The following is a 25,274-nucleotide window of genomic DNA, read 5'->3' on the forward strand; positions in this document are numbered from 1 at the left end:
TCACAGAGTGCAGGTTCTAGGCTGGGGGGCTCCAGGAGTTGTGGCTCCCGGGCTCCAGAGCATGGGCTCAGTGGTTGTGGCACGCGGACTTAATTGCTCAGTTAAGTGGACCTTCCTGGGCCAGGGATTGAACCCATGTCCCCCGCATTGGCAGGCAGATTCCCATCCACTGTACCACTTGGGAAGCCTGACACTTGCATATCTCATAAAATTCCAATTTCTGGATTTATAATGTTTTATTGAAACAGAGCCGTGCTTATCTGCTTACATACTGTCTCTGATTGTTTTTGTGCTATAACGCAGAGTTGAGTGGATGAGACAGAGATCATATGGGGCCCACAAAACCGAAACTCTTCACTATTTGGCCCTCGAGTGGGGAAAGTCTGCTGACCACTGGCCTGGGCTAAACGTACGGAGCATAAGACCAAGCTGAGTCGGAAAGACAGATATGCTATTCCCACCCCTCTGATTCTAGGCTGAATAAATGTAACTGAAGGATCTGTTTGACCGTTGAGGCCTTCTTGTTAAAGTGAAGATGAAATATTCGTAGATTTATTTTCACATTAAGCATGTAATGATGGTGAAATATGTATTCAGCCATCACATATTTTCTGTTCAAACTAATTATCATTGATATATCTTGGTCAAATTAACTTACATATTACAATTAAGTGGCTTCCAAGTGGATTTGTAAAATAGAATTAAGGTTAATATCAAGCCTTAAAAGCAATGAATGTCAAAACTGATTCCACAGAGGGACTTCCCTGGCAGTCCAATGGTTAAGACTTCAAGGCCTCTCAGTGCAGCAGGTGAGGGTTCTGTCCCTGGTCAGGAAGCTAAGATCCCACATGGTTCATGGCCAAAGAAAACCACAGACAAACCATAAAGCAGAAACCATAGAGTGAGAAATTCAGTAAAGACTGTAAAAAAAAAAAAAAAAAAAAAAAACGGTCCACATTAAAAAAAAAAAAAAACTGATTCAACAGAGATTGAATATATTTTGACCTATTTTTCAACATTGCTAATTTTCTTGATTTTTGCAAATCTATCGCTAGACTTTTGCAAGTACACTGTTCTATAAAGCAGTGGTCCCCAGCATTTTTTGCAAGGGGTACTGGTTTCATTAAAGACATTTTTTTCAAGGATGGGGGATGGGCGGGGGTGCGGGGATGGTTTCTGGATGGTTCATTTATTGTGCACTTGATTTCTGATCTAATGCCACTTCTGATTTGACAGGTGGTACCAGTCCGTGGCCTGGAGGTTGGGGACCCCTGCTATAAACGGATCTGAGAGTCTGTGAAACCACCAGGTAATTATTTACCTTTGGGTTGCTTCAATCCAACCAATTCTTAATTCGATCTCATTAGCAATCATTAAATGTTGCAATTAACAGTGTGTAGCGATTGAAAAACATCCAAAACTACAAATAATTGTATGAATTGGATTATTTTGCAAGTTCTGGTACATTTCCTCTAGGAACTGAAGTGCAAATTTACCTAAAAACTTATTTCTCCTCAATATTTCTAGGGATTACTTGAGGTTTGGTCTCTTCTCCCTGAGACCACTGAATGGGCCTACAAGTCTAATTTAACCTGTTGGGTAAGAGTTAAATTTCCTTTAACATCAAAAGCTCAGTATCGAAGACATAAGGGTTTTGAACTTCTGCTCATTTTAACGTTTTCTTTAAGAGGAAGAGAAGCTGCTGCCCATTTCATCATGAATCCCCTACCCCTTTTCTTTCCTTTTTTTTTTTTTAATTATTGACAACATGAAATGCTAAACCCATAGGCAGACTCTGTAAATCAGATTCTAACACGTGAAAATCTTCCTGAAAATACTGATTTCCAGTGAGCTTGTTTCTGATAGGCAGACAATATATTTTTTCATAACACAATTACATAGTAAGATTAATGGCTATACTTCCATATAGAACAATTTGCTGTTCAGATTGTGTGGTATAGGTGGGTAGATTTTTAATAACTGCCGCTAGGAGTCAATTGCAGAGAAACATAACAGAGGGAAAAAAATCAAAGAGGAAGATGATGAGATTTTAAATATAATAAATGGCTGCATGTCATGAGGAATTCTAGGAAGAAAATTCATCAAATATTAAAAAGAAATAAAGCCAACTCATTCCATCTTAATGAAATTTTGAGTTCCAGAATCTACTCTAATGAAATGAAAATGATGATATGAATTACCTTAATATAGGATTCCCCTGAATCCATTATATTTAACATCAAAATATTTTATTTGAAAGAGGGATCTGAGTGATCATTGGGGTTAAATATTCACTCAAAAATTCATGGCAAATTAATTCTCTTTTTAACCCTGAAGAAGGAGTTGAACAAAGTTCTGTCTAGAGTTATTGTTCTATGATCTCTTTGGTGAAACTAAAATGGCATAAAGTTTACTTTATTGGATCTCTTACCAATTTGATCTACCAGAAATAAAATTGTTATAGTCAGTTTTTAAAACCCCTGCATGGATTTAAGTCCCCCGGAAGCCATATCCTTTAAATGATTATGATATAAAATATGAGTCATTACCTTAGTTCTCCATGAACTGGGCAGTCTCAGTTCTGACACTCGAAATGGCTTAACTATACTATTTCTTCTCTTTGGTTTTGCAGTTACTTGAAGCTGGTGATCTCTGAAGGTTGATCTGGAGGTGTTACTATAATTAATATTCTTATCATCATAGTTTTCAATATAGAAAATACTAACTTAGGGACCACTACCTTGTTTCTGCATATTGCATACAGAGTTTAAAAACACTGATCTTGTGTCTCTTCAACACAATGGTCTTACAGGAATGTGAATTTCCTTCATACGCACTCTTGAAAAGACTAAATAGTCTGGCAACCATCATTGCAAGTAATCAGAGCACAAGAAGGATGTTTTCAAGAGTGTTTCCTTTGTAAACAAGCACACCAGCAAATTTTTGGAAAACTTTGTTGTCTGTAGAGTGTGATAATCAACAAAAATCAATGATTTATTTTAGTGACCCAGTAAATAGCAATTCGTGTGTGTGTGTATGCTCAGAGGCTCAGTCGTGTCTGACTCGGTGACCCTATGGACTGTAGCCCGCCAGGCTCCTCTGTCCATGAGATTCTCCAGGCAAGAATACTGGAGTGGGCTACCATTTCCTTCTCCAGGGGATCTTCCCGACCCAGGGATTGACCCGTGTCTCTTGTGTCTCCTGCATTGGCAGGCAGATTCTTTACCACTGGGCCACCTGAGAAGTCCCTTTACTGTAAGCTAAAGCTAAATGCTCCCCTCATTCAAACATCAAAATTAAATTTACAATAACCACAAAATATACATTAAAATAGAATTTCATTTACAATGTTTTTCAATATTTTTAAGATTACGCATGCCCCAGTAATCAATATGGTCACCTATACACTAATGTACACTCGAGCATGGCTTTACAACTGTTTCATTTATTCACATAAAAGCCTATTATCAGACCTGACTCCATCACTCTCTCCTTAGAACACTTTCAAGGAACTTATTTAGCTTTTATGTTCTAATAAATTGGTTGCAAATATCCCCATTTGATTTTAACCTTCATTAACTGTGTGCTCTGTAAGAGGAAATTTTAAAAGTGTGAAAAATAAACTTAGAAGTTGCATTTAAAAAAAAAAACTTTATTTTAAAAGGATATTCCTACTGTAGAGCACAGGGAACTCTGCTCAGTGTCATGTGGCAGCCTGGATGGAGGGGGGTTCAGGGAAGGAAGGACATGAGTGTGTGCAGCTAACTCCCTTGGTTGGCCGCGTGAAGCTATCACAATGTTGTTAATCGGCTATATTACAATACAAAGTAAAAAGTTTAGTTGAAAAATTAGGGCTTCCCTGATGGCTCAGATGGTAAAGAATCCACCTGCAATGCAGGAGACCTGGGTTTGATCCCCACATCAGGAAGAACCCCTGGAGAAGGGCATGGCAACCCACTCCAGTATTCTTGCCTGGAGAATCCCATGGACAGAGGAGCCTGGTGGGCTACATCCATGGGGTCTTGAAGAGTTGGACACAACCGAGAGACTGATGCACACACAAAAAAAAAAAAAAGAAAGAAAGAAAGAGAGAGAAGTAAGAAACAAAAGGATATCAAAGAATATGTCCCAAATGAAGGCAGCAACAAATCCATGATGATTTCTCCCCTCCCCTCCCCTCACAAACTGGCTATGGAAAGGAAGGATGGATGGATGGGAAGGAAGTCTACAGCAGTGGTATGCAGAGGGGTACAGGACTTCACAGGCGGTGCTAGAGGTAAAGAATCCGCCTCTCAAGGCAGGAGACACAAGAAACGTGGGTTCCATCCCCAGGTGGGGAAAATCCCCTGGCAGAGGGAATGGCAACCCACTCCAGTGTTCTTGCCTGGGAAATCCCATGGACAGATGGGTGTGGTCAGATGTTCTTCTTGAGCCAAAATGGTGATCTAGTGCTAATTTCTAAATGCTGGAGTCCATGTGTCAATAGCTGATCAGCTCGGTTTTCTCTGTTATTGAAACATGTAAGTGCATATGCATGTGGTCAGTCACTCAGTTGTGTCCGACTCTCTGCTACGCCATGGACTATATAGCCCACTAGGTTCCTCTGTCCATAGGATTCTCCAGGCAAGGATATTGGAGTGGGCTGTCATTTCCTTCTCCACCGAATCTTCCTGACCCAGGGATCAAACTCTCATCTCTTGCATCTCCTGCAATGGCAGGCATATTCTTTACCACTGCACCACTCTCATGCACCCCTCACAAAAAGAAAGCATACTAATTTGCAAAGTTGGACTTTTATATGGATAAATTATTGGGAACTCAGCTGGATAATAAATGGTCTAGATGAAGAAAAATACAATCATGCTGGCTGGTGTTACTTTGAATATGATTACTAACCTCAGAAGAACTGTACAAAAAAGATCTTCACGACCCAGATAATCACGATGGTGTGATCACTGACCTAGAGCCAGACATCCTGGAATGTGAAGTCAAGTGGGCCTTAGAAAGCATCACTACGAACAAAGCTAGTGGAGGTGATGGAATTCCAGTTGAGCTCTTTCAAATCCTGAAAGATGATGCTGTGAAAGTGCTGCACTCAATATGCCAGCAAATTTGGAAAAGTCGGCAGTGGCCACAGGACTGGAAAAGGTCAGTTTTCATTCCAATCCCAAAGCAAGGCAATGGCAAAGAATTCTCAAACTACCTCACAATTGCACTCATCTCACATGCTAGTAAAGTAATGCTCAAAATTCTCCAGGCCAGGCTTCAGCAATACGTGAACCGTGAACTTCCAGATGTTCAAGCTCGTTTTAGAAAAGGCAGAGGAACCAGAGATCAAATTGCCAACATCCGCTGGATCATGGAAAATAAAGGGAAACAGAGAAGAGAATGTCTTCAGCTGTCAGCCCCTCCCTCTAGCCGAGCGTGAAGCCCACCTCTCCCCCTCGACCTAGACGCGTGGTCTCCCATCCTGTCCCTACGGTTCCCATGCTGCCCGCCCTCCACCTGTAGTCCAGTTGCCACTCCCCCTCATCTAGTCAAGGACTCCAATTCTTTAATTATCTCCTCTCTCTCCTACATCATCTATTTTTTCCTCTCTACAGGATCCTTCCCATCTGCTCATAAACATGCTCAACGACCTCCCGAAAACAAAAGAAAGACACAGCGGAAAGCTTGCTTTGACCCTGCCTTTCCCTCCAGCGCTGAGTCTCCCACTGACCTTCTCCCCTTTCCGTCAAGATTTTTCCAGAGTGGTCCTTTATCTCTCACCCCTTGTTCTCCGCTGAAGCTCCTGGAGTCAGGTGTTGACTCCAGGCAGATGCTCAAGTCCAGGGGCAGCTCCTCCCTCTCACCCCTGGGATCTGAGCCACATCCACAATCAACCTCTTGTCGCTTCCTTTTCTCTGCTTTGCTCTTCGGTAACCACGCTTCTCTGTCTTTTCTGAGACCTCTTGGCTGGCTCTTTCTCATCCCCCTTGAATGAGTGTCCACTGTGTCTCTGACTCACAATATTTCAGCGTTCCCAGCTCTGGTACCCTGTTCCCCATCCTCTATCCAGCCTTTGGGAGAACCCTTGCAAGCCTGTACCCCTCCCTACAGATCTATGCAGAGGCATCTGGGCGTACACCCTCAGCTCTGATCTTCTGCTCCAAATCCAAACTCACGGATACACAACCTCCTACCGACTGTTACCCAATGAGTGTCAAAGAGCCATCTGGAACGCAAAACTGAGCTCTTCATTTTTGCTGTTATCCCCAGGTTCTCAACCTTGCTTCTGCTCTAGCGTCTTTGCACTGGTTTGGAATTCTATTTCTCCAGGGATCCACTGGGATTGTTTTCTCTATTCTAGGCTTCTGAGAAAACATTGCTTCAACTGAGAGGCCTTCCCCAATGGCCCTACCTAAAATGACATCCCCCCATCTTTGCAGGAATACACACCTTTATTTTACCTTTTTTTTTTTTGGCCCTTAACTGTGCCTGGCCTTAGACTGTTTCTTTCCTTCCTGTCTCTCCCACTAGGTAGTTCTTCCAAAAGGGCAAGATTATTTTTCTGGTTAGTTGCCTTCAGAGTGTCTGTGAATGATCAGACACAAGATAAACCTCAGTGTGGGAAGCCACGAAGTAATGAATTCCAGAAAAATCAGGTACTGTGACTGAAAACTCTTATCTCACTGGCTGCAATAGTTCTAGACCTGGAAAGCAGACAGATAGGTAGATGGATCGATCACTAGATAGATCTGATGGATGAATGGACAGATAGCTACGTGGATGATTGATAGATGATAGAGAGACGGGACAGAGAGATGGATGGACAGACAGTTTTAAACTTCTATGAGGTGTATCTCTAATTCGTGGTGTCATTACACTCCTAAAAGAGGCAGCATTGCAGTGTCTTTCAATGGCAGGGATTTGAATACGGAAAAGAGATGTGTCATTCAGACTATAAACATAGAGACGGTCTCCAGCTCTGACCATTTTCCCTGTGTGCTACTGTCTCGAGTGCCTTTGCATGCAACCCACCGCTTAATCATCCCTACAACTCGATGAGGTGAGAACTCTTATGCCTGTTCCACAGATGAGGAAACTGTGTCTGAGTCTGAGTACCGTCTGCCTTTGTGTGTGCCGCTCCCACACCCACAGGTTCAGCCAGTCCTCAGGGTATGTGAGGGGACATGGAGTCCACGGAGACAGAGGGCGGACTGTGCTCTGCTCTGTGACGTGAGGAGCTTGAGCATCAGTGGGGTTTGGCACCCGGGGGGTCCTGGGAGCAGGTCCCCTTGGAGGCTGAGGGGTGACTGAAGTTGGCCAGTGGGCGCCCTGCTAGTGACCCAACAAGCCGGGGTTCGATGCTAGATCCGCCCCGCTTCTAGATCTCAGGTATGTGAATTAGAGAGTGTGACAAGGAGATACCCAGAAAGACTGGGAGGTGAGATACAGATGACGAGAGAGATGGAGACAGAGAAGTTCACAGATGCAGAGAGAAGGAAACAGGCCAAGGGAGAGACGAAGAGGCTGGAAGCCCTCGTGAGCAGGGCAGCGCATCTACTCCACTCCATTCCACACCTGTAGATTCTATGAGAGCCTGTTCCGCTCTCTCACTCTCCACACACGCTGTTTATGGTGAAGGATTGCTGGAGCTTCACTTCGCTCTGCTCCCTTCATCCCAGATAAGACACTATATGCTTGAAACAAGCGCTAACAACGAGAAACCGTGGCCAGTCCACGTCTGAACTGAAGACAAGATACATTACTCAGTCGCTGTGTGAGAAGGTGACCAGTGCTCAATTGTTCTATTTCTCACATCTGGATGCGGCCACACATGGAATTCAGAAAACGGAAAAATCCTTTAAATCAATATCACAACTCTTTGAAATGCATAAAAAGTACGAGATGAGATCTCTATTTACACAGAAATCTCTGATAATATATATATTTATAAAAGCAAATCTGTACTCGTGTTATTAGAACCGAGTTTCTTAAGATGTTTCCAGGTATGCTAATACAGCATTGGTCATTGATCCCTAAATGGCTGGCTACTGTCTCATGCTATAAATAGATTGCTAAATTATTTGTTAGATTCTCAGTGGAGATGACCCAGACTTCCATGTCTATATTCGTAAATTGAGAATGACATCTAAATGAACCTGATTTCATCTACTGTTTGTAAAATCCATGTCCAGATAGCAGAGGGGAAACCTGGCCCGTGGAACTCATCCTTAGACCATTGTTAAATTTGTTCCTTTTACGCCTGTGCGATGTTTGACTTGAATGATGCCCATGAGATTTTGTTTCTAGGCTTTATTGGCAACGTACTTCCCACGCTATGCTTCCAAATATCATCTCTTGGCTGTCGGGGGGGATAAAAGCGCAATGGATTTCCTTCATGGAAAAAAGCAAGTGTTCTCTTGTCACCACAAGGTGGCGCAGTGGGGACCAAAAACCCTCAGCCTCCTGGTAGGCGGCAATTACTGGAGGCTCTGACATAATTGCTGTTATTAACCCTGCAGTTATCATTATCATTATGATGCGCCTCAAGACCAACACATAGCCCTAGCCTCCGGGGAACGAGACGGAGCTTTTGTCTCTGTTTTTACCCTTCTTCCCTCTGCCTGCCACAATCTTTGATATTTTGCTTTCTTCCAGTCCCCAACCCTAGGCGTCCCCAGTTTGCACAAGTGGGCGTGCAGATCCTTCGTTGATTGAGACAGCTGGGTTTCCCTGGCAGCTCAGCGGTCAAGACTCCGCCTGCCAATTCAGGGGACCCGGATTCGGTCCCTGATCTGGGAAGATCGCACATGCCACGGACCAACCGAGCTTGTGCACCGTAAGTACTGAGCCTGTGCTCGTGAGCCCGGGAGCCAAAGTACTGAGCCCACGTGCCACAAGTACTGAAGCCTGAGCGCCCCCAGAGCCCGCGCTCCGCAACAAGAGGGGCCCCCGCAGCAAGAAGCCCACCACCGCAACTCTCATCACAGCTAGAGAAAAGCCCGTGGAGCAACTAAGACCCAGCACGGCCAAACATAAACGAATAAATAAAAGTAAAAACAAAAAAGAAGTAAAAACAACAACAAGAAAAGCTTAGATAATAGCAAGTTACATTTCTGGAGATGGATAAACCATGCTTTGTACTGTTGGATGAATCTGAGGCAGCTGTCAAGGCTTTAGTCTTCCATGACTACTCTGATATTTATTTATAAGAATGAAAAAGCCATTTTGGAAACTTTGGTTTACAGTTGGGTCCAGGTTTGCTCTTCACAAACTGCTCGCTCTCTGGGTTCCACGCCAGATGGAATACTGGAAAGAAACTCCAAAACACTGCAATATGCTGTCCCTTGATTTTATGATTGGTGCTGAGATTAGACCATCTCTCCTCAGAGCTCAGGGACCAGAAGACGACTGGGGTCTGGGAATCGAGGCAGGGCAATCGTAGGCAGTTACATACTCATTGGGAGCATATTATTCCCACAGGGAAATGAAACTCAGGCTGGCCAGGTGCAGCTGCTCAAGTCATTCACTGCACAAGTCACCGATCTGCAGATGCAGCTCTTAATAATAAACAAAGGGCCAATAGCCTCCTTGGGGAACATTGTCCCCAGCTTCCGTCAATCTAGCATTTAGCGTCTCGAAACTTAGTAGCATTTTTGATGCCCTTTGTTAGTTATAAATTCAGGTTGCCCTCATCAGAATCATAGTGCTCTGTTTTAGTGACTACGTTTTTTATGCCACTACTCACTTCTGGCCTTTGTAATTGCAAAAGCAATATTTCATTTTTTTAATCAATCAGACGTGTCATTTTAAATGCCTGAACTTTTATCATTTCAAGTAAGTCCAGTTTTAAAAAGTACAGTAATGTGGGATCTGGAAACTAAGTTCAATAGATATTACTATTGTTAATGAATTATTGATCGATTATCATGAAAAATATTCAATTACATCATAGTTAGCTATTCATTAAGGAAAGATTTGAAAAGAAGCAGAAAATAACATGAATCAGGAATTTTTCTCAATTTTTAAACTGAGATAGTTCAGCAATTATAAAATAGAAATAATTATAGTCAAATACACACATCAATGAAAAAAGCATAAAAAAAAACAAGAAACAAACAAACAAACAAAAATCAAGGGTAAAAGTATAGAGTGAGGGGGCAATCATCATATTTTGTGGTTTCAGAGAATGAAGAAAAAATATAAAGCAAACTGCAAACCAGAAACGTTTGGAAACAGTGAACCAGGGAGGCTGAGTAACTCCCTAAACTGCACAGCTTTGTTTAGTGACAGTGACGGGACTAAAATCAATTACTCTGGGGAGCGGGAAGATAACACGTTTAGGAAGTTGACCTCAGCCATCAACCTACACGTCACGATGAAAACATGTATATTTAGGAAAAAAATATATTATTTTGTGATCCTTACTAAAACAGCATAATCTTACAGCCAACAAAGCTTTCACTTCCAAGTGCATTTGAAACATGCTCCTGTGATGGATCCATGTGGAGAAAAACAGAGAGTAGCCGTTGACTGAGCAACTCCTATAAGCCACAGAGTTGTGTGCATGTGTGTATCTTTGAACACAAGCACACACACACGTATACATGTGAAGACTTTAGCAGGGTATGTGTGTGTGAGGATCCTGATAAATTCCAAGGTAGTAGCATCACCTCTATTTATACTCACGGAGAAAGGGAGGCTCAGCGACAAAGAGGGAGTTGCCCAAGTTCACACCTGGACTCTGAGCCCACGTCCATCTGATTGAAAGTCCATGATCCCCCACACAGGATGTCACAGCTTAGAGAACACCTGCCTGGCACCCGAAGTTTGGTTGCCAGTCCCCTGGGGGCTCTGCACATTCCCGGGGCCCACCAGCCCATCACAGACCGAGTTTCTCCAAGTTCAATTCACAGAGGCTTATCTGGGTTATAATAGTTCACTTTCAGACACTGGGGGCTTCCCTGGTGGCTCAGATGGTGAAGAATCCGCCTGCAATGCAGGAGCCCTGCATTGTCGGATCCCTGGGTTGGGAAGATCCCCTGGAGGAAGAAATGGCAATCCACTCCAGTCTTCTTGCCTGGAGAATCCCGTGGATGCAGGAACCTGGTGGGCTACAGTGTGTGGGGTCACAAAGAGTTGGATATGACTTAACAGCAACATCAATATTTAACAGAGATATCAAAGGGATTGCTTTTCCGGTTGAATGATTACACAAAGGAAATGTCTCAACCTCCCGCAGCATCAGGACCAACCATCGCCTCTGAGGATTATGGAGAGCGCTGGTCCTCGGTATTTGTGGGGTTTTTTTTCTGCTGCACTTCCATGGTTTCGTCTCTATAAGAGAACTTAACTTTTCCTCCTACAAAAGATGGATTCTGACCCGATGAGCTGAGGTCCCTCTAGTATTTTAGAAGCCCTTGAATCTGGAATCGGCAGCGACTGGCAGACGCTCCCCTCTTGCCTTAACCCTGCCCCGTGGCCAGCCTGCCTTCCCAGGCTAGCTGGTATCAGATGCAATCAACGGGCAGCACAGTGCATAGTAAATAATTGATCTCCAACATGTGCTTCTAATTCAAATAAAGAGCCTTGAACCACAGTGTGCAGCGCATGTGACTCAAGTATTTTATGTGGAAATTGGAAGCTTTCTGATCAGTCTCTGTAAAGACGTTTTCGCAGGGTCTGAACCTCTGGGGACTGTTTGTGTTTCAAGTTCAAGTTACTTAGCTCATGATTAAGAAGCTTTTATAGGCCCCAGCGGTAAATGAGAGAACAGAGGGAAAAGCATTCTTTGGCTGCGTAATTTAGCAAGACTTAATCTATCTGTTTGGGTTTTCATCCACCGGGCTTGCTGAAAACTTTAAATGATTAACCTGTCTCTCTGCGGCCAGCAGACTCTCCAGGGCTTCCATCAAGAGCCTGACAGCAGAGATCACCCAGCTCGGGTTACCTTAATTATTGAGAAGCCTCTCAATCTCAGTCCAGCGGCTTTTTCTTGGGATAACAGACAGACTCTAAATCCACTGTTCTTTTACTTTGCAGTATTTAGCAAATAAAATAAATCAATGAGACCAAACAGCAAGCATTTATTTAACTTTAAATGTTCCCTGGTAGGTGCTCAGCAACTCAGAGTCTACTGAACTTTGAAATATTCAGCCATGTTGACTTAAGTCTCCCGACTTGGCACAAAAGATCCCAGACCGCAAGCCTGGATATCCCCGGAGGAAAGGAACCCGGGGCGACCTGATGGAGCAAGATGTTGTTTGCCCCCGGCCAGATCTCATGACCCAACCACACCGCCCTCAGAGGACTGCGTGCAGTTGCTTTAGTAAACTAATAGCCGTGAAAAAGGAGCCTGCGAATTCTCTCCTACTTGGGGTTTCTCTTACTGCAGAAAAGCTTCCGAAGCGATGCAGGCGAACGATGGTGTTCCAGCTGCAGGAAGATGTCGTCTCCTTGGGAGAGCGTCCCCGGAGGCTGCCTTGCTTGCGCTCTGCCCACACTTGGATCTGAACTGCGTCCCAGTTACTAACTTTTATTTTTAAAGCTCTGCCCTCCCAGGAGGCCTTCACAGAGAATTTGCCAAGCACCTCCCTGCTGCCTTGGCTGTTGGGCTGTGTGATTCCTCCCTGCGTTCTGTGTGGAGTACCCAAGTGTTTGCATCCCGTTCCCTTAAAAGTGAAAGTAAGAGGAAAGAGAGAGGTGGGTCACAGCAAGTGTAGGGCTGTGATTTAGCCGGGTTTTGTGATTTAGCCGGCTTCCCTGGTGGCTCAGATGGTAAAGAACCCGCCTGCAATTCAGGACACCTGGGTTCAATCCCTGGGTCTGGACGATCCCCTGGAAAAGGAGATGGCAACCCACTCCAGTATTTGTGCCTGGAGAATCCCATGGACAGAGGAGCCTGGAGGGCTACAGTCCATGGGGTTGTAAAGATTGCCCCAGGTGTAGGGGTGGGGATTCCAAAAGTCCACAGGTGAAGCTTCCTTTTTAAAAAGTTCCGGGGGCTCCTGGGCATACATCCAGAGAAAAACATGATCTAAAAAGGTACACGCACCCCAGTGTTCAATGCAGCACTGTACAATAGCCAAGACATGGAAGAAACCTAAACATCCAATGAGAGAGGAATGGATAAATAAGACGTCATACATACAGACAATTACTCAACCATTGAAAAGAATGAAATAATGCCATTTGCAGCCACATGGATGGACCTAGAGATTGTCATACTGCGTGAATTCAGATAGAGAAGAAGTGTCATATGACATCCCTTATGTGTGGAATCCAAAAAGAAATGATACAAACGAACTTACTCACAAAACAGAAGGAGACTCAGAGACTTAGAGAAGGAACTTATGGTTGCTGGAGATAAAGGATAGTTAGGAAGTCTGGGACGGACATGGACACACTGCTCTGTTTAAAATGGATACCCAACAAGGACCTGCTGTACCGCACAGGGAATTCTGCTCAGTGTTCTGTGGCAGCCTGGGTGGGAGGGGAGCTTGGGGGAGAATGGATACATGTGTATGCATGGCTGAGCCCCTTCGCTGTCCACCTGAAACATTGTTAATTGGCTATACCCTAATCAAAATTAAAAGTTCAAAGAAAAAAAAAAAGCTCAGGTGTTTATACACACGCCTTGCAGAACATTTGAAACAGAAGAATCAGTGCTTAGACGGAACTAGTAGAATATTTTAAACTGAGTAGAATGAGTGCCTAATCATTTAAATAAGAGTGGTCCAGAGAAGCCGCTTGGCATGTATCCTGGCCAACTCTGAAGAAATGAAATAAAATATTTAAAACCAGGGTCTGGGTTTCTTGGTATATACACTTAGAGTTCATGTAGATGAATTCATGCCGTCTGACCTTGCCAGGAGCTCTTCTTTTTTAAATTAAATTTTTATTGGCGTATCATTGCTTTACAAAGCCGTGTTCGTTTCTACTGCGCAGCAAAATGAATCAACTATACCTACATCTATATACGCACATATATCTATATCCATATATCCCGTCCCTTCTGGACTGCTTTCCCGTTCAGGTCACTGCAGAGCAGTAAAGGGAGCTTCCTGTGCTATATGGAGGTTCTCATTCGTTTTTGCCGAGGATTCTTAAACACAGCCTCGGGGAGTTTTGCTTTTCTGCCCAAGCTGCACAGCACTTGCCAACCTGGGTCTCTGTAGGTTTCACCAGCCCTAGTGAGGGCCCCATTCAAACACGGAACCTAATCTGCAGGAGGGGCAGAAGGAGAGGAAGGGCAGCCCACCGGAGCCAGGCCCACTCTCCCATCGAGGTCACTTAGTCCTCGGTGTCTCCGGGGCATTCCCAGGCCCAGAACAATCCTTTTGTATTTGTTTTACAATCATAGTGGCATTTCCTCAACCCTTCCAGAAAATCTGTGGTTTCCACAGAGACCCACTCCATCAAAGGCCATCTCCAAGTTCAAGTTGGATGTAACTTGTACATCTGTTTTATTTTTCCTTCCGAGTCTTTGCTTTCTGGATAATTCCTTCTAGTATTAGTTGCTCAGTCATGTCCAACTCTTTGTGACCCCATAAACTGTAACCCGCCAGGCTCCTGTGTCTATGGAATTCTCCAGGAAAGAACACTAGAGTGGGTTGCCATTTCCTTCTCCAGGAGATCTTCCTGACCCGGGATGGAACCCAGGTATCCTGCATTGCAGACAAATTCTTTACCATCTGAGTCACCAGGGAAGCCAATTCCTCTAGATCTATGGCTTACTCTGAGTCTCATAGTTGTTCAGTCACTAAGTTGTACCTGACTTTCTGCGACCCCATGGACTGCAGCACACCAGGCTTCCCTATCCTTCACTATCTCCCGGAGCTTGCTCAAACTCATGTCCATCGAGTCAGTGAAGCCATCTAACCATCTCGTCCTCTGTCACCCCCTTCTCCTCCTGCCTTCAATCTTTCCCAACACTAGGGTCTTTTCGAATGAGTCGACTCTTTAAATCATGTGACCAAAGAGTTGGAGCTTCAGCTTCAGCGTCTGTCCTTCCAGTGAATATTAAGGGTTGATTTCCTTTAAGATTACTCTCAGAAATTGTATTTATTGTCATCTCTACACAAGTCCGGAGGTGTGCTACCTAGGCTCACACGCTTTCCTACTTGTCCAGTTTCCCTTGTAAGGAATATCCCTGATCCTCACACTCAGGAGATGGCTGCAGGAGCTCCAGCTACCATGACTGAGGTCCAGGTGAGGAGAAGGGTGAATGCATGAGGGTAAGAGGGCATTTGACAGCTAACACAGACCCAGCCAAAAAGCTATCTGTATTGTTTAAAGATTTGCTTTTGATGTGGACCATTTTTAAGTTTTTATTGAATTTGTGACAATATTGCATCTTTTTTAAGTTGTTTTTTTTTTTTTTTTTGGCCTTGAGTCTCCCTGACCAGGGATTGAACCTGCAGCCCCTGTGCTGGAAGGCAAAGTCCTGACCACTGGATGGCCAGGGAAGTCCCAATGAGCTTTCTTAAAGGTCACATTCAGAGAGTTCTGCTGACATCTCAGGAACCAGAACTACATCACAGAAGCACAGCCTCCACCGTACCCCACCCTGCAAGAGAGACTGGGAAATGCAGTTGGAATTTTCTGTTTTAACCTAGGCACTTGGTTATCCCAGCTGGGAATTTGTCAGTCAAGAAGTAGTCAAGAATGAGATATTTGATGATGTAGAAATTAAAAATATCCACCCCACTGTTTTTGTGTGGGGATTAAGTGCATCTGTGGAAAGCACCTAGTCGGTGGTACAGGAAAGAGCTTTTCTTTCTCTCCTCCTGTGTTCCCTCCTCCCAGGCTGAAATACACACGACAGCAGAGCCTCGATGCCACGATCTATTTTCTGTCTAATTAGGTCTACTGAATAATGTCATTTTTTTTAGGGGAAGAGGCATGCCAGAAAAAAGAAAATTCTCATCATTGACAGAATCTTTCAAACTAGAAATGCTATTTTGAAGACTGATTTCTTTCAATGCTTACAGGAGCACTTAACCATTCATTTGAATAGAACTGTTCTGCAAGCTGTTAGAAACCCATAAAAATGGTTTCTAATTCTGCACATATCCTAATTCAAAGGAACAGGAATCTCGTGTTTGGTGCCCTGTCCCAGCACTGACCACATCCACAGAGTTCCCACCAGCCTAGGCACACACTTTTTGCACAATTTTAAGATCTTTATCATAAAGTAACTCATTGGGGCATCAGAGTGTGTTATCAATCTAAACAGAAAATGAGAGATACGTATTACACAGGATGCTGGTCATATTAATACATCTCATCTGGGTAAGAGGGTTTGCTGGACAGAATGTATTTATTGGACATCCATGCAAGACCAGGACAGACAGCATCCAGGAAGTAAAGTGAATGGAACTAGACTGGTGTGAAGCAAGCTATAAAGGGGGAGAGGAACAAGTCTGCTCGTTGTTCTGGAGGTGGTTTTCTACTGGGTAGATGGCAGTACTCTAATTTAGCTGAGTAACTGCCACTCTGAAATCCAACTTGATAGGGCATGTGCAATTTAAAAAATGGATTTTGCATTTCTGAAGCAAGATGAGAAAAATAAATTGCATGATTTTTCTCTCTGACATTAAGCTCCAGGACAATGTTGCAACCTGTGATCTTCAGAGATCTCTTATCCACACAGCAGCAGAAATAAAAGATTTGCACGTGTGCATTTAGAAAGCGACGTTATTGCTCACAGGCCAAGGAAAGAAGGAGGAAACAGAGAGAAGGCAGGGAGGGAGGAAAAGCAAGCAAAAGAAAAATAGCTTAGGTACCCATATATTTTACTTCTATTGGTAATCTGGTACTCTGATTCAGTAAAATTTACTTGTGAGCTTTAATTTAAACGGTGAGAGGGGAGAATTTTCCAGAAAAAAGCAAAAACTATGTGTATTCATATTTATATTTATATAAAATAAACCAAAAGAGAACTGTGGCATATACTTAATGTCAGCTCAGCAACAATGGAAAAAAATCACACAGATAATTCTGAAGGTAGCTGATAATTCTTCAGTTGATAAAGCTTAGAGTGACTCTTCATTCCTAGGTGATCAGGTTTGTGTTTAAAGTAATCATGATTAACATCTCTTAACATGGACATAGTGTACACATTTATCTCCTGCCCTACAATTTAAGCAATTCCGAAGCACTTAGCTGATCTGCTTCAAAATGTGCATTCAAAATTAAGGTGATTCACCTTAATTATATTTCACAAAATCCTTCATTTAAATGATGGTTCCAAGTTCCAAGGAAGGGTTTCTTAAAATTCAGAGTTTAAGTTGTTTCTGTTTTCTAAAGTGACCGAGATAGAAAATATACATAATTGCTCGTAGGCGAAAATAACAGTCTCCCCACCTCCTAACGCCCCACCCAACTGCCTGAAAAATAAAAATGAAAAAGGTCCCATCCCATGTGTAACCAGAGCTCCAGTCTTTCAAGATACAGGGACATGCTTTCTCTCAGAGAGTCTGAGACTGTTTATGGCTCTCCAGGATCCCAATCCTTCCTCCTGAAGGTGGGGGCAGGTGGCTGGAAGAAGCCCCCTCGTCACCGGCCTTACAAAACTGTTTGCCTTACTTCTGCTCTTCCACATACAGCCACTCCTTGGAGTCAATCTCCCAGGGCGTTTGAGAGAGAAATTTCTCTCTGAAAAGTAATGCCAACGTTTTTTCTGCCTTACAGACGAGAGAAAAAGCAACTTCTAGCCCATTTTGCTCCAGTACTCTTGCCTGGAAAATCCCATGGATGGAGGAGCCTGGTGGGCTGCAGTCCATGGGGTCGCTAAGGGTCAGACACAACTGAGCGACTTCCCTTTCACTTTTCACTTTCATGCATTGGAGAAGGAAATGTCAACTCACTCCAGTGTTCTTGCCTGGAGAATCCCAGGGATGGGGGAGCCTGGTGGGCTGCCGTCTATGGGGTCACACAGAGTTGGATACGACTGAAGTGACTTAGCAGCAGCAGCAGCAGCAGCAGCAGCAGCAGCAGTAGCCCTTTTTGATCATTCCCTGGCAAGTGGTATGTAGGCTCTGTCAGAATTTGGTGATACCTTACTTCTTACAGACACATTCTCTGCCAGCTGATACCAAGCCCCTGGGAGGGGTAAACACGGTGACTCAAACGGGTCGGGTGAGTGCACAGTGAAACAGCTCAACATCACAAGTTACTGAATGCACTCCTTGCACATCTTGATTGTAAGACATAAGGTCTTTATAGGTAGCTCATTACACTATCAGTTTGGATATGTTTAACATTTTATCATCCATTCTATTTTCCTTTCTAGTCTCTATTATTGTTTCCTCGTATCCTATCTTTGCTCCTTATTACTGAAATATTAACTTCCAACTGATAACACAAGTGTATGGAATGATTAAAAGAGATGAAATTTAATCAATTAGGCTTCTTGATAGCCTCCCTAATACAACAGTTGCTAGCCAAAAAAAAAAAAAAATTAAACAATTGTATATAATGTAATGTTTAGATATCTTTTATCATGCTTAATCTGCTCTATTTACCTTTCATCACCATCAAAGATAGGTGTCACATTCTTCAAAAGCTCTGTTTATATATAACTACTTGCCTTACGGTGATTGGCTAGAGAGTAAGAACCGCTGGGTGGTAGGTAGCCCTCACAGTTAAGATTCAGGACTACATCTGGGATTCTACGGAAATCCTATTTAAAGTCAGCAGGGCCTTCTGGTACGGGGCTTCCTTACATTCTTCGGGGGCAGAGGGGGTGGTCTCCTCCGGGTTTTCCGAGCTGCTGACAATGGCCACAGCGCTGAACGACCTTCTTCTGACCTTGGCGTCGGGCGGGGCAGATGCTCGCACAGGCGGGGCCTTTTCCACGCTGTGGAGGTGCTGGTCTTTCCAGTCGAGCTGCTTGGCGCTGCAGAAGGGGGCGTAGACCTCCACGCTGCCCTCGAACTGCAGGCAGTTCACTTTGTAGTACTTCCTCTTCACTTCCAAGACGTCGTGAAACCTGTGGCCCCAGAGGATTTCCCGGGGGATGTAGGAGCTCCGGGACTGGTGGGACGTCCCGGTGGAGTCCCCGGTGTAGATGAACGTCACCAGGATCTCAAAGTTATCCCTGGCCACGGCCTTCCGGTCGAGCGCGTAGAGGGGGCTGTCGCGGTCGATCTCGTGCACGACGGTCACTGGGGTGACGAGGATGATCTGGTCGTTGAGCAGCCTCAAGTCCTTGAAGGCCATGGTCATGCGCCCCTCGCCGTCCTCCGCGTAGCGCAGCAGCTGCGCGCGCACCGTGCCCTCCACCACGTGGTTGGGGCGGAAGTCCCCGATGCGCCACATGAGGCAGAGCTTGCCATCCCTCATGCCCACCAGCGCGAAGTAGCTGAACCGGATGGTCTGCGCCCTCTTCCTGGCCGTGGCCATCTTGGCCAGGGCCGCCCCGATGATGAAGGTGTTGATGACGCAGCTCAGGATGGACTGCAGGATGACCGTGAGCACGGCCACCGGGCACTCCTCGGTGACGCAGCGGTAGCCGTAGCCGATGGTGGTCTGGGTCTCCAGGGAGAAGAGGAACGCCCCCGTGAAGGAGTGGACGTTGTCCACGCAAGGCGTGGCGTCCGGGCCATCGTTCTGCAGGTCGCCGTGGTGGAAGGCTATGAGCCAGAAGACCGAGCCGAAAGTCAGCCAGGAGAGGATGTAGGACAGCGAGAAGATTACAAACATGTGGCGCCACTTGGTGTCCACGAGGGTGGTGAAGATGTCCACCACGTAGCTGCCCCACTCCCCGAAAATGTGCTTGAAGTACACGTTGCAGCTGCCGTCCTTGTGCAGCAGACGCCTCCTCGCTCTGCGCTTCTCGGCCAGAAGGTGCTCCGGCGCATACCCTGGGCACTTGGGGTCCACGCTCACGATGGGGTAGCTGCTGCAGTAGTGGCTCATGCTCTCCAGCGCCCTTGGGGGTATATCCGGGTGACTGCTGGGGAAGCAAGGGTCCTAGGAGCGCGGCTATTTGCGAGTTTGGGTTTTTTCACTTCAAACCTGAAAAACAGAAAATTCCACACGCTTCTTTAGCTTTCAATTCCCGTCTTTAGAGCAATTGGCCCAATTCGAAGCAATTTGATGCCGTCTGAAACAGCTCAGACTTTATCTGAACGGCAGAAACATTAAGTATTGATCACTCATTTCAGTTTAGAATCCAGCTCAGTCATTACGGGAACAAAATATGCAATTAGAGAAAATAACATTTTTATATATGCATAAGGCTTCAGTAAACACTGTGATTATCCCAAATGAGGCCTCACAGCCTCTTCTGACCCAGCGTTAAAAAAAGAAAAAAAAAAAAAAAAGTCTTCATTTTGTAGACTCTTCTGGACTGAGGACATTTAGAAAACAAAACAATCTATAATGTAAAAAGGCAAAATAGAATTCAGGTATTTGTCTAGCCCTCTTAGAGGCTTTCTGTTTAAGTCAGATGGTTTTCCTTAGAAAAGGGAGGCAATTAAGAGTTTCTATGTTCCAAAGGGTGGTGAGCAGGGAGGAATTGGGAGACTGGGATTGACACATATATGCAATTGATATGGTGTATAAAATATTATAAAATAGATAACTAATGATCACATATCGTATAGCACAGGGAACTCTACCTAATGCACGGTGGTGACCTGAGGGGGAAGGAAGCCGAGAGGGAGAGGATACATGTACACCTGTGACTGATTCATCCTGCTGCACGGTGGGAACTAACATCATAAAGCAACCGTGCTCCAGTAAAAATTAACTTAAGAAAAGGGGGGTTTCTACATTACTGTTACAATGCAACTTACGTACGGGTTGTAGCGTACACAGCCCCTTGCCTTCTGGATCCGCAGCCTCTTCTCTCTTCCACGGAGGTATTTCTTCCTTGTCTACTTCCCAGGCCAGAACAGAACTGACAAGGATGCTATTTCAGACTCAACTCCTTTACCCTAACTCCTCCTTTAGTTTTGAGAGGAAAAAAAAAAAACTTTCTTAACCCTGGAGGAGTTAAAACCACTCCCAGGTAAGCTTTCCATAAAGTGTAAAACTGCTCCTGCCTTTGTTTCAAAACATCCATCCTTTTTTTTTTTTTTCTTCTTCTGTCTTTCTTTCCTTTTTTTCTCTGACACTGGAAGCTCTTCTCTTTCTGAATAGAAGCCGAAGATTTGCCAAGGCCGCTCCTCTTGCTTCCCTCTTAAAGGGAGCATGCTGCGGTTGGGCCCTCTCCCCCAGCTCTTCACCGTGTTGCTAAGGTTTTCACGGCCCTGCCTGGGCAAAGGCATTTTCCTCCCTCCAAATCCATTCGGTCTTTAAAAGATCAAGTTATATTGATACCTACAGTTATTATTGCTTTCAGCATCTTCAGTATAGGTCAATGATTTTCCCGCTCAAGTCTGAAAGTAAGTTTGAATAATTCAATATTGAATGGTCTTTAGTTACTTATCTGCCAAAAACGCCAAGTCCCTGGGACCCAGTGCTAATGGTTCACTAGTTACTAGGACCTGTTTTCTGCATCATCTACCTGTGCCAGGTAGGGGAGAGTGGAGGAAGGGGGAGACGTTGGACTAGAGGATCCTGTTGCTGGACTGCATAAAAAATTTCACAGGAATAAATATTATTGTAGACAATTGAGACACCTCCACCTTGAAACCAACCAAAGAAATTAATCACCAAGTATTTATCCAGTGCCTTCCCACTATGAAAGGGAGGAATGAGTTAATCCACCCCCACCCCCCAAGTCGACAGGCATCATTTTTCTTCTTCTCCAGGGACCAGGCCCACTTTACAATAAGCACTTTGTCTGGTGGCCCATTGTGAGGACGGAGACTCTGCCTACAGCCAAGATGTCCTGGGAGGCACGTCCAAGCTCTCCCCGTCTATCCGTCTGCTTCTGGCCGCTTCATCCATCAGCCTTCAGAGCTGCCTTGATTAGCCACATATCTTTGGTCAGCATTTCTGTCTTTGGTCAGCTCTTCAACTGCATTTTGGGGAGACAGCCACATACTTTCAGGATGTGGCCCATGGCTGAGCAAACACATCCTGAAATGTTGGAAGCTAAAATACCCCATGGCTTGTGACAACCTAGAGGGTGAGATGGGGCTGGAGGTGGGAGGCGGGCTCCGGAAGGAGGGTCATGTGCGCACCTACGGCCGATTCACGCTGAGATATGGCTGAAACCAACACAATACTGCAAAGCAATTATCCTCCAATTAAAAATACATTTAAATTAAAAAAGAAAAACAAACAACTATTTCCACAAATGTTGCCCACAGGATACGGGGTTCTTTGTAGGTTTGTCTGATGTGCCTCGGATGGACATCTTACAAACAGGAAGCTATTCAAGGTTGTCAGTTTCTACTCCCTCATCTGATCCTTGGAGGCATGAGAATGCAACAGTCTCATCAGAGGCCCACAGGACTGCAAATTAAGAAGCCGATTCAGAGATAGGGCTATTCTCTTCATCCATGCTTCCTTCTAACCCAGTTCCTTCAAGGGAACTGCACCCGTTGTGGGAGTCATAAATCAAGAGCTGCTGTGAGACACTCTGCTCTTTCCTGCTGCCAAAAGGAAAAAGAGAGGTTTTTCTTTGAAATGGCATTTACTTGGCATCGCTCGGAGTTTCGGTAGTGCCAACGACTGTTATAAACAAGCCCTTTTAAAAAATACCTTCCACAGTATACTAATTGGTGAATGAAGTTTCAATTAATACAAGCTACAAGTGAGCAAATGTGAATCTGTGGAAAAATTATTTCTGCATAATGTAACAATGTCAGGGATACAAGTTAAAAGCTGTGAGAATTCTATTCCAGAAACCATCAGGTCTTCTACTGTGGTTTATTATCCTGATCATTCATTTCAACTTGTCCAGAGAAAAGTGTTCAGATTCTGCTTAAATGTGTACAGTTTATTCATCTATCCTTCAATTTCCCCACCACGTAAATGATGCATTTCCTAAAAGGCAGTTTCTTTTAAGCTAAATGTTAGATCATAGCCAAACTGATTAATTTAGTGTTTACCATTTCTCAGCCTACCCATGTGCTAAGATGTTTACAAAGGTCCTGTTGTCAAAATGGCTAGAAACAACATAGGTGTTTTTTATGTTTAGACCCCTGTTTTATATGTTGTGTTAACTTGAGCACTTTTCTAATAGTCTATGGATAAAGAACAGAGGATGAGGTTTGCTGATTGGACATGTCTATAGTTAACATTTGTTTTCCTCAGAATTAAAACTGGGCTTTAAAATTACCTGAATGCTTTCAAAACCATCTTGTCACCATCATCATGAGAAAGTATTTTCAGGGCTTCCCAGGTGTGCTAGTGGTAAAGGATCCACCTGCCAATGCAGGAGACACAGAGACTCGGGTTCGATCCCTGGGCCAGGAAAGGACCGTGGAGTGGGCAGTGGCGGCCCACTCCAGTACCCTTACCTGGAAAATCCCCCGAACAGAGAAGCCCGGGGGACCACAACCTATGGGGTCCCAATAAGTTGGACACGACTGAGCAACAAACCACGCGTGCAAACCATCCTCAGTGTTCCTGCCTCTGTATTTCTTTTTGCATGCTTTATTCCTTGGTCTCCTAAAACTAACGGTGGCTATTTCATTGCCTGCAAAACTCCGTTTTTTTTTTTAATAAAAATGGAAATTTGAGCACTGCAATTACAAAATGGTGGGCTATAAAGTTCAAAAACAAACGCTAGACCTAAGGTTTCAAACTATCTTTCCTGGCGATGAGTGAGAGAGAGAAGAAAGGATCTTCAGTGTGACACGGACTTGGTCCTGATGGGGAGTTCTTTTATAGATGTGGCTTGAGTAGGAGGCAACACACAGTGAGGAGGGTGGATCTCCCTGAAAACAGCATCCAAGTTCATCACAATTTTCAAAGAAACTTAGGAGGAACTCCTGACACACAGGTGAGAGAAAGAAAGTTAGAAGGGCGAGGCGATCCAACCCTGATAACAACTTTTCTCCAACCTTGCTCATTGTGCTAAGTCAAGACATTAAAAAGCGTTCCTTGGTCTGCTCTGACTAGTGACATCTGCTGTTAGGCCCCAGGTTTTTCAGATCTTGGTGTGAATTCAGGGAGAAACCTTTGCCAATAAAGTGCATGGGCTACAGAAGGTGGCACAGTGGTAAGGAATCCACCTGCCAAGGCACAGGAGATGGGGTTCCATCCGTGGGTCGAGAAGATCCCCTGGAGGAGGAAATGGCAACCCACTCCAGAATTCTTGCCTGGCAAATCCTATGGAGAGAGGAGCCTGGCGGGCTGCAGTCCATGGGGTCACAAAGAGCTGGACGCGACTGAGCTTCGGAGCATGCACGTAGAAACGACAGGGAGTATTTTCAGCAAAAGGAAGGAGCAGCCTGCATATCTGTCCCCTATTCTCAACGCACAAAAGCACCTCAGTCAGGCTTACCAGTTTCGAAGCACTTCTGCCACTTTGCTATATGCTCTCAAACTCAGTTGTTTACCAAGCAGAATACTCAGTAAATAGTTCTTCAGGCCTAAGCTTCTCTTTAGCACATTGAGGGTATAACACAGTGGCTAAGACGTTACAATCCTCTGTCACTTTCGGAATAAAATCTGATCTGGTCACTAGCATCTACTTAATATAAATATATGAATAGCAACAGTAATCATCTCTGTATAAATGGAGAGGCAGAACCAATAAAAGTCTAAAATATCTTGGATAAAATTCACTTATTCACATCCGTGGCCTTTGAGATGAACAAGCACTTTCTTTCCCATGTACATGACTTTCATGAAGTCATCCAGAATCAAGTTACTTTCCTGGCAAAACTATTAGATGGGGTAAATTTTAGTGGAAACGTGAGAGTTGACAGGGTAGAGATTAGAAAGGGTGGCCTGAATTGTCCATGCAGGTCATGGTCTTTGAGGATCTGCTCGTAGGAGTCAGGGCGGGAGGGAGGGGAGAGGGAGTACAGGAGAGGTGTGATCCAGGGGCACGTGGGTGGGCTCTGGTTGGTGAAGAGGCAAGAAAGAGGGATGTTAATAAGTTAGGAGAGAACCCAAATAAGCTATTTTGCACAAAATCTACCCCACAACTTCTTGTCTTGGAATTAAGCCTGAGCCTGACCTTGCCTGGAATCGTCAATAAGACACTCAGATGCTCTTAGGAGGGCCTGACCCTCAGTCACTGAATGTCTGCTTCACCCACTCCCTGCAAGATGCTGCTCGTCCTCCTCCACGTACCCCCTGTCTGCCTGATTTCAGTGTCTCCCTTGCTGACAAACCCATTTCATGTTTCCTTCTCAGCTGCTCTCACACCCCCC

At 44.5% G+C, this 25,274-nt stretch overlaps 1 protein-coding gene across 5 annotated transcripts in view; it reads right to left on the reverse strand.

Moving 5' to 3' along the window:
* Window positions 1-13,862: 13,862 nt before the first annotated feature.
* The window catches only part of KCNJ16 (potassium inwardly rectifying channel subfamily J member 16), a 66,716-nt gene continuing 55,304 nt past the window's right edge, over window positions 13,863-25,274 (reverse strand). For 3 of the 5 annotated variants that reach the window (XM_019982645.2, XM_070774173.1, XM_070774174.1), the window contains one exon: window positions 13,863-20,007. In XM_019982645.2, the coding sequence (XP_019838204.2) occupies window positions 18,646-19,908 (1,263 nt within the window). In that variant the 5' untranslated portion in view covers window positions 19,909-20,007 and the 3' untranslated portion in view covers window positions 13,863-18,645. Of the gene's footprint in view, window positions 20,008-20,789; window positions 21,718-25,274 lie in introns of those variants that run through there. The other 2 variants (XM_070774176.1, XM_070774175.1) reach the window with 2 other exon arrangements.

The sequence above is a fragment of the Bos indicus genome, chromosome 19 (genome assembly GCF_029378745.1).
Source record: "Bos indicus isolate NIAB-ARS_2022 breed Sahiwal x Tharparkar chromosome 19, NIAB-ARS_B.indTharparkar_mat_pri_1.0, whole genome shotgun sequence".
Taxonomy (NCBI): domain Eukaryota; kingdom Metazoa; phylum Chordata; class Mammalia; order Artiodactyla; family Bovidae; genus Bos; species Bos indicus.